A 9,415-nucleotide genomic window follows, 5' to 3' on the forward strand; every position below is an offset into this window, starting at 1 on the left:
AGGGTGGGTCGAAAATTTTAGCTAAACAGAAAATTTTTAAACACGAAGATTTAAAAAGACAAAACCTTGTTTTTGGGGCGCACCCGAGGTGAGGTCCAACCAAAAGGTTACGAACCCACTCGCACTACCGCCCGTGCTGCCGGGGATATCTTTAACCCGCCTGTATGACTGGGCTCAGGGTGCAGGATGCTATACAGGATCGGAAAGGGAAACACAATAAGAGGAAGCCTGCCGACAACAATAACGCCTAAATACACGACACAACAAAAGAAAACGATACTTATCGGCGGTCGGTGGGCGTTCCGACCGCAGGGGTGCTCCTCGGGAATATGGCTCCCAAATCCGGTGCCGACTTCACTACGCCTCGACTGGCGCTGCTCCTCGAAACTAATCGCTGCTGATACTGCAATCTAAGTGTCTCGCCTGGCACTTACCGAATTTTTATTCAATTTTAAACACCTCACACTAAACCGATTTATCTAATTTTACTGGGCTACTATGTATAAAAGCACTCGCGCTCGCAATAAGGGTTTTGCCTTTCTCAAGGCTCGCTTAGAACTGCCCCGGCACGCAGTCGCGAGCCAGGCCGCAACCTACGCACCGGTACGCAAACCGTTGGAGTGTCAGCGCCGGTGTTGTTGGTGCCCGATCAATTGGCGCCGGCCCGATCATTCTAGAAGCGAATTGGGCGCTTTAGCGGTCGCCACCACGGCGCACACAAACAACACCATGGACTTGCCATTGCCATCATACAGCGGACAACAAAAGTGCCGCAATAGGTGAGAGCAAAGGCGACACCCCTACTACGGTCTTTCGCGTCATCTCTCATTCCTACATTCTTACCCTCGGTCGGCACCGTTTTTGGGCGGAGTGCCCTAATGGAGACTTTTCCCCTTTGCGGTGGCGCTCCACCGACAAACAACTATTTCGCTCAACTTGAGCTCATTCTGCTATTTATTTAGGTATGTACATACATATGTACACTTGAGTGTCGGCAGACTTCACTCCTATCGGCTGGAGTAAAAGGAAATAGGTAAATAGAACAAAGGGGAAAGAAATGTTTATTTTGTTGCGGCCAGTACGCGACAATGTGACTACTTTTTATGTGAAGCCACTACCTGGAGCAAAGCTGCAGACTGCAACTGGTGAGCGAACCCAAGTGTTAGGAGAAGTACTATGCGAGGTAATAATCGACGGGTTGGCCTCGTACACGAAGTTTATTGTCGCAGACATTGTGGATGAAGTCATCATCGGCGTGGATTTCCTACTTGGGCAAGGCATGAAGATTGACCTCCAGGGAATGATCCTAACCTATGGCGACAGGAAAGTGCCACTTAGGGTTGGTTACGACAACCAGTGCTTCAGCAGACGGTTGGTCTTAGAGGAAGTTCCGAAGATTCCACCAGAAACGGAAGCGGTTGGTTGGGCGGAGGTTGGCAGTGATGGAGACGGAGTGGTTTCGTCAGGAGAAGGAAGCGGTTCACCGATACAGGAAAAGCGTGACGGTTCCGCTAGCTCAGTGAAGAAAAGGTCGCAACAAGGTAGTGGTCATGGCGAGCCAGGCAGTGTATCCGGCAGGAGGAAGGCCACTGAACCACATTGCAATGGTGATACGTCGGTGGCCGGAAATGGAAGCTCTTTGAAGTGTCCCGGAAAAGGTGGCCGGCAAAGGCGAGCAGTTAAGTCGGAAGCCAAGGATGAGGTTATACATGTCCGGTCAATGAGATTGACGCCGGCGAAAGAGCGAGATGCGGAAACACTGGGAAAGTTTCAGCGTGAGGAACCGGATTTAGCAAGATGTGCTAAAGGCAGTGCAGTACGAAGGCAGGAGCCTGGGTGTCATGGACAGAGGATGCAGCATAGATCTGGCGAAAAGGGTGCCCATGAGAAGAGACATGGTCTGGTCACCACCAGTGGCCGGCAGAAGCACGACCATGTGAGATGGTGCACTCCCGGAGATAAGCCGGAAGCAATATCCAGTAACGCACTGTGGTTGTACATGTCGCAGCAAGTGTGTCTGATCGGGACGATCAGACTTAGGTGGAGGGCAGTGTGGCGAATACTGCGGCAACACAAAGCGAACAACGAGAAATAGGCAGAATGTTCGAGGAATGACGTAGAATGTTCCACAAAGAGAAACGTCAAGTTGGATGAACACTGCGAACAGCGAGAGAAAGAGAATGAGCGATAAACTTCAGAATGTTCTAGAGTTGCCATAAGTGAGCGGAGAATTGAGTTGCGAATAAGCAAGCTATAAGTTTAATTGTGTTAACAAGTACTAAAGCGTTGTTATTGCTTTAACAAGTATTGTAAAGTGTTTTTACTGTATTAGCAAGTATTGTAAATTGTTTGTTGTACAATAAAGTTAATTGTGCTACAATTTGGTCATCGTTAGCTTTTATTTAACAATCCAGCGATACGAGCCCGAGTAAATTTGGGAAATCCCTCAAGGTTTCGAGGATAATCGTAACATTATGTTCGTACGTATACATTTCTTATGGGAATTTACTCGTCTAACGTTTGCATGAACTCGTTGCATATCTTTTGTTTCGTTTTACCATTCAAAAATGTACGCAAAGTAACGTAAATTGCACGTTGTATGGTATATTTGGCACATCACACCAATCGCAAGACGTATGCAAAGTGTTAACGTGCGCAAGCGAGAGCGTTAATTTATTGCATAAGAACAATCACCAAAAGCGTATTGGAAACTGCTCACACAATACACCGAGTATTTTATCTGCGAATTGACGAATACTTTTCAAATTTACAGACGCGACGGCAAGAAGTCTCAATTTCCACGAATTATTTCAATTAAGTCAATGATGATTTAAACACTTTTTCACGTTTGTAGGCATAGAATCATTCAACCCGGTTCTGAAATTGTCACACGGGATAATTAAAATGAAATAAAACGACAGGACGGCTAAATTTTATTACGATTAAACGTTTTATTTAAGATCGAGGAAAATACGTCTTCTCGCTCTCGTAGCACGTTGGAAAGAAAGTCTCTCTTACAGTGTTGCATGCACCTGAAGGGTTGCATTTTAAAATGTATATATGTCAGAAAATCTTAGACATTTATAATATAAAAAATTATAAGGCATATAAGGCATAATATCGATGCTATGAGGTCGGTGTCGCAGCCCTACTTCTTCTTCTTCTTATCTGGCACTGTAACCGCCTAATATTACGTTCAAATTGGTCCCATTTAACTTGTTAAATGAAAAAGAGCTTTTTGGAAAACACAATCGTCCACATTGAACATTTGGAGTTAACTTTGACGGTTGATTCTCTTCTTTTCTCGAAATTATAACTGTCAACAGTGACGTGGGTGTCAAGGCGCGAATGTGCTGACTGTTTGTTTGATGACAGGAGATACTTCGTCTTGTCTTCGTTTACCACCAGACCCATTCCCTTTGCTTCCTTATCTAACTAGGAAAAGGTAGAACAGACTTCGCGGTTCTTGTTACCGATGATGTCGATGTCATCGGCGTACGCCAGCAATTGCACGCTCTTGTAGTAAATTGTTCCTGANTTCAGTTCTGCAGCTCTTATTATCTTCTCCAACATCAGATTAAAGAAGTCACATGAAAGGGAGTCGCCCTGTCTGAAACCCCGTTTGGTGGCGAACGGCTGGGAGAGGTCTTTCCCAATTTTGACGGAGCTGGTGGTGTTGCTAAACGTCATTTTACACAGCCATATGAGTTTGGCGGCGATGCCAAATTCAGACATAGCGGCGTATATGCAAATCCTTTTAGTGCTGTAGAATCGGCTTTAAAGTCGACAAATAGGTGGTCAGTGTCGATCCTTTTCCAAGATTTGTCGTATGGTGAATGCCTGGTTTATGGTGGATTTGCCAGGTCTGAAGCCACACTGATAAGGTCCAATCAGTTCGTTGACGGTGGGCTTCAGTCTTTCGCACTATACACTCGATAAGACCTTATAACCTATGCTTAGAAGGTTGATCCCGCGGTAGTTGGCGCGGTTGGCGGGATCGCCTTTCTTGTGGATTGGGCAGAGCACACTTAAATTCCAGTCGTATGGCATGCGTTCATCTACCCATGTTCTGCATAAGAGTTGATACATACACCTTACCAACTCCTCGCCACCGTACTTGAATAGCTCAGCTGGCAGGCTATCAGCTCCAGCAGATTTGTTGTTTTTCAGCGGCATGATTGCTATTCGTACCTCGTCATAGTCAAGCGGAGGAACATCGACTCCGTCATCATCGACTGGGGGATCGGGCTCTTCTTCTGTAGGCCATGTAGGCGGCATCTTTTTTCTCTGCAGCTTCCTAGCACTCCTCATCGTACCAGTTGTTTTTTTCCGGCTCGCTGAAATCCGACTACTTCTCCGGCGGCGGTACTTAATGAGCGGGAGATGTGGTTCCACTGCTCGCATATGTCGGTTTGTTGAAGAGTGCTTTCTAAGAGCAGGTGTGAGAGTCAAGTAGCGAAAGCGCTGGCTGTTCGCTGTGATTGCAGCTTTTCGACGTTAAGCTTTCCTTGCATATTTGGGCGGATGTTTGGCCCTCCGAGTGTACGTACGTGCAAAACGCTGGAAGCATGCCTTCCATCTCTCACAACATTATCGATTTGATTTCTCGTTTTTCGATTTGGAGACAGCCACGTAGCTTGATGGATCCTTTTATGTTTGAAGGTAGTACTGCATACTACAATGTTTCGGGCCCCGGCGAAGTCGATCAGCCTCAGTCCATTGTCGGACGCTTCATCGTGGAGACTGAATCTTCCGAAGGTGGTTCAAAAAATCCCTTCCTTGCCCACCCAAGCACGATTTTGATATCGTGGCGGGCGCAGAGCTCATACGTGCGATCCAAGTGCTCATAGAAGAGATCCTTCAATACCTCATCCTTCTCTTCCGTCGGGGCATGGGCGCAGATCAGCGAGATGTTGAAGAATTCCACTTTGATGCGGATTATGGCTAGGTGCTCGTCTACCGGGGCGAACGACAGTACTCGGCGACGGAGACTCTCTCCCACCACAAATCCAACACCGAATTTGTGCTCGTTTACATGACAGCTGTAGTATACGTCGCAAGGCTCCAGACATTGCTTGCCTTGCCCCGTCCAACGTATTCCTTGGATGGCGGTGATGTCACCTTTCGTTCTTACGAGGACATCAACCAGCCGGGCAGAGGCACCTTCCCCATTAATGGTCCGGACATTCCAGGTGCATGCCCTCAAATCGTAGTCCTTTAATCGATTGCCGTGGTCGTCATTAAAAGGGGGGTTCTCATCCGAGGCTTTGTATCTCTTTTTCATTGGAGCCTGTACTTAGGTGGCGGGTCCCAAACCCAGAGCACAACCCATTGTTGGGACGGGGGTGGTTTCGTAACCGAATACACGTTTATAAAGCGTGCCGCTTGCTCCAAGGCAGACACCCGCACCTACTGGTGAACAGACGCTGCAGACTTCAGTGAGCTCTTAAACCGAATAAGTCGGAGTGGCCCCACCAAAGCTCCCTCTCTTTCTGCCGTGACCCAAGGCTCCACTGGGATTGGTTACCGCATCTCGCACATGTGTTGCTCACGTTGCCCAGAGTGCGCGATCGAGGACGCAAGGGTCGGGATTAAGTATAGCCGTGCGTCAGTAACTGCAGACCAGTGTTGCCAGTTTGCGGGATTTCGCCCTTTTTTCGGGATTTTATGACTAAAAAGGGCGAATGGGATTTTCTGTCAAAAAACGGGATTTTTTACCATACCAAGCAAGAAAATTTTGTAATTGATAAATAAGAAAAAGCTGCTCTCTGTGGTAAATTAACGCCATTCATGTGAACCCTAATAGCGGAACTTCATTCACTTTAAATTTGTAACAGCAAGTTTATGAGTTATACAGAAAGTTATTTGGGAAAAATAAAGTGATAGAAGTTAGAAAACGTGTGGGGAATTCGAGAAGTTGTGTATTTTTAAAACATTAGAAAAAATTCCAACCATTCACTCTTTTTTCAAATGTTTTTAGTTTCTAGATTCTGAAAAGTATTTTGAGTGATTCTATTCTTTGATAATGCAAATAGTAGAACTTGCCCATGGCAAATGTTTGGGAGGTGGTCGTTAATAAACGGGCAGTAAATAGTTCACTGGTTACTGACATCAAAACGAAAAAGAGAAATAGATTAAGCGAAAATGCATTAAATATGTGTAGTCAAATCTAATTTACTTAACAAACAATTTAATTGTGCGACTTAGGGCCAGTTTTTCAGTGCACGGCTGTGGTTAAACAAAGTTTAAACGCCCGAGCTGGCTGGTTTAAACTAAGATTAGCCAATGAAATGTCAGCCAACTGATTAATTTAAACGCGAAAACGAATGAAAAGGCTGTTTGTATAAATTATTTTTGTCCTTGGAAATGTAAAAATTAAAAAATAAAAGATGTAGCTATATTAAGGCAGGTCAATTTGTATGGGAGATTTTTTCGACTATGCGCATATTGCATATACATACGTGTAATTCTAATCAACGTTGCCGAAGAAACCATGACTCTAAAATTAATTTGGAATTTTCCAAATTGCGGAAATAGGTTTCTTAACACTTTACTGTAGTGTCCTAAAGAATTGCTTAAATTTTGTACAAAACATGCTGTAGGGTTTTCTTGGTATGAGGAACCGATTTCTGCACTTCTCTTTTTCTTAAAACTTCCACCAGAGGGCACAACAGTAAAAATTTCCACATTTTCTTCTAAACCTATGTATTTTCGGAGTATGACAAACTCCTAATTGCTTTTTGTCGCATCTTTTCCTCGGCAAAGTTGCTTAGAATTACAAGTAGAATCCTCTTATGCTATGCGCGCATAGTCAAAAGAACTGGCCCGCCCTAATGTATATAAATCCTATGTAATATTGCATATCCATGTACATACTAGTGTTTTTCATCCGAAAGCATTTTATGTATAATAGATACATACAGCGCGGGATTTCTGTAATAACTTTAGTATAAAACGGGATTAAGGTTGTATTTAGACGGGATTCTATTAACCCAGTTACTGGAAACACTGCTGCAGACCCAGCACAACGACTAACCCCATTGCACTCTAGTCGCAGCCCTTTTACCGGCTACATTTACAGTTGCCGGATTTGAAAAATGTATGATGGAATTTTGATAAAAAATACAAAAACAGCTTTATGAGGAGTTTCATTCGAACGGGTTCAGTTTTCGTTTCCGTGTATTCACTACGAGCGAAACTCACGATAAGGATGAATGAGAATATATGGCGCGTACATTTCTTTTGTGAATATGGTTCGATTGCTTTGAAGATAGTTTGAATTTTTCGACATTGTACTTTCAGTGTTCGTAACCCATTCGCCTATCACAATACGAAACAATGCCTCACGCAACCGAAATTAAAAAAGTTTGGCGATTAGCAGTGCAAATCAAAACCCTCAGCAACGCGCACAAGTTAATGAATAGCTTTGAGTGCATGCTTTGCGAATTCATGCAGCACGACCTCAAGAGGAACAAGCACTTTAACAACTGAAACTAATTTATTTCATTGGCAACTCTGACACCGAAATTTACCAGTGTTGTGCGATTAACTGTGCTATGAAACTCCAGATCATTGGAAAATCGCAAGAACTTCGTCACGGATAGAACGCCTTCTGACGACCACAAAACCATAATCTGATAAATCCGCCACTGGAAGTCATTAAGTGAATAGTTGGTGAAAGTGTTGTCCCAAAATGTATTTATTTATTATATTTTTAAGTTACCCTTTGTTTCTCTTCCAGGCAAAAACATGACTAGGGGCCGATTACTCAATGTCTAGTTAACAGCAACTACAGATTAAACATCGTTATCGACGTAATCGACTCCACAACACATAAAAGGCAATCGAAACGTCGATATTCCTATAGTTAGTATTAACGATTAACCAGAAATTGAGTAACCGGCCCTAAGAGTTTAATTTTTTAATTGGGGCGTACGTCCAGTAAACGGTCGAGCAGATTTTCACATAAACAATTTATTTAATAAAATTTCTTTCAGCTTACTGGCATGCTGGATACCTGCAAATTTATGAGGACATGACAACAAACTTGACTAACAAATGCATTTTTATGCTGTTTGCATTTCTAATGGTATGTTACTATTTAGACCTACATACATGTGTACATAATATCTTAAATATATACATGCTAATACTGAATATTCAGTTCCAACAGCATGCAATCACCATCTTTGGATCGTACTGGAATAAGGGGCCGCTCATAGCAGATGGAGTGTGTGCCGTAAAAAAGTAAGTTTTACATTAAACTTCCTCTTTTTTTGTAAAAAATAAAATTTAAAGAGTGAGTTCTTGAGCCCTTTTTTAATTACATCCAACAGTTTTTTGATTGGATTGATTTTTAATATATTTTTGTGAAAAATTTTAAAGCTAAAACCAATTTTTGTATATATTTATACTTATGTATGGTTAGCTACCATTCCGCAGGGACTGTGTTCAAACCCTGGTCAAAGCAACATATCAAAAAATATAGAAAAAAAGGTTTTTTCTTAACAGCGGTCGCCCCTCGGCAGGCAATGGCAAACCTCTGAGTGTATTTATGCCATGAAAAACAGCTTTTCATAAAAAAATACAATCGCCGTTCGGTGTCGGCTTAAAACTGTGGGTCCCTCCCCTTCGTGTGACAACATAAAGGCGCAAAGCGCACGCCGCAAATCGGAGGAGAAGCTCGGCCAACATTAACATATGTGTAAGCGCCAATCTATTATCTATATATTAATACGCTAACATAAATTTTGTCTCCGTTCGTTTGGCGATTCTACCGAATCGGTTTCAAAACCAAGAACACCATTGGAAAGGCATTTTTCCGTAGATGAGCAGAGTTTTTATGGTTTCACAATTGGTTGAAAATTACGGCCAAAACCGTCGTTTAAACATTTCGTATTTGTGTATAGATGTTGCTGCAACATGTTCAATTTGACATGTTTCGCATGTTGTTTCACTTCGCATTTGAAATTAAGCTTTGAAATAAAGATGAGTATGAAGATGAAGAAATAAATGATAACGATGAAGGCAAAAGTGAAGATAAAGACGAAAATGGAGACAATGACAGATACATAAGAATTAGGGTAACTGAAAGGGTAAAAACATTTCTTGAATTTATGAAGTGAAACTTCTTTAGCGGCAGTTGGTTGGTTGGGAGTAAATTTTCAAATTCTAGGGGAATAATGCACATGGAAATGGTTCTTAGCGGTTTAGCGGTTTGGGAATAAAAACAAAAACAAAGATGCCTAGAGGTACAGGCAAAAACGAAGATCAAAGTAAATGTAAACACTAAGGTAAAAGTGAAGAGGAATATGCAAAAATAAAGATAAATATGAAGAAAAGGATGAGGATGAAGATCGATATTGTTATCGATATAAAACTTGATATTTTTGTCGATATAATAATCGATATTGCT

General features: G+C 42.6%; 1 protein-coding gene across 1 annotated transcript in view; it reads left to right on the forward strand.

The window, feature by feature from the left end:
• The first annotated feature begins 7,671 nt into the window (after positions 1-7,671).
• Positions 7,672-9,415, forward strand: part of LOC108378055 (uncharacterized) — a 41,429-nt gene continuing 39,685 nt past the window's right edge. Inside the window, exons 1-3 of the mRNA XM_017634359.1 lie at positions 7,672-7,695; positions 7,998-8,089; positions 8,165-8,247. Of these exons, the coding sequence (XP_017489848.1) occupies positions 8,036-8,089; positions 8,165-8,247 (137 nt within the window). The 5' untranslated portion in view covers positions 7,672-7,695; positions 7,998-8,035. The remainder of the gene's footprint in view (positions 7,696-7,997; positions 8,090-8,164; positions 8,248-9,415) is intronic.

The sequence above is a fragment of the Rhagoletis zephyria genome, unplaced genomic scaffold (genome assembly GCF_001687245.7).
Source record: "Rhagoletis zephyria isolate East Lansing unplaced genomic scaffold, Rhagoletis_zephyria_1.1 Rzeph_scaffold_00113, whole genome shotgun sequence".
NCBI classification, from domain to species: Eukaryota; Metazoa; Arthropoda; class Insecta; order Diptera; family Tephritidae; genus Rhagoletis; species Rhagoletis zephyria.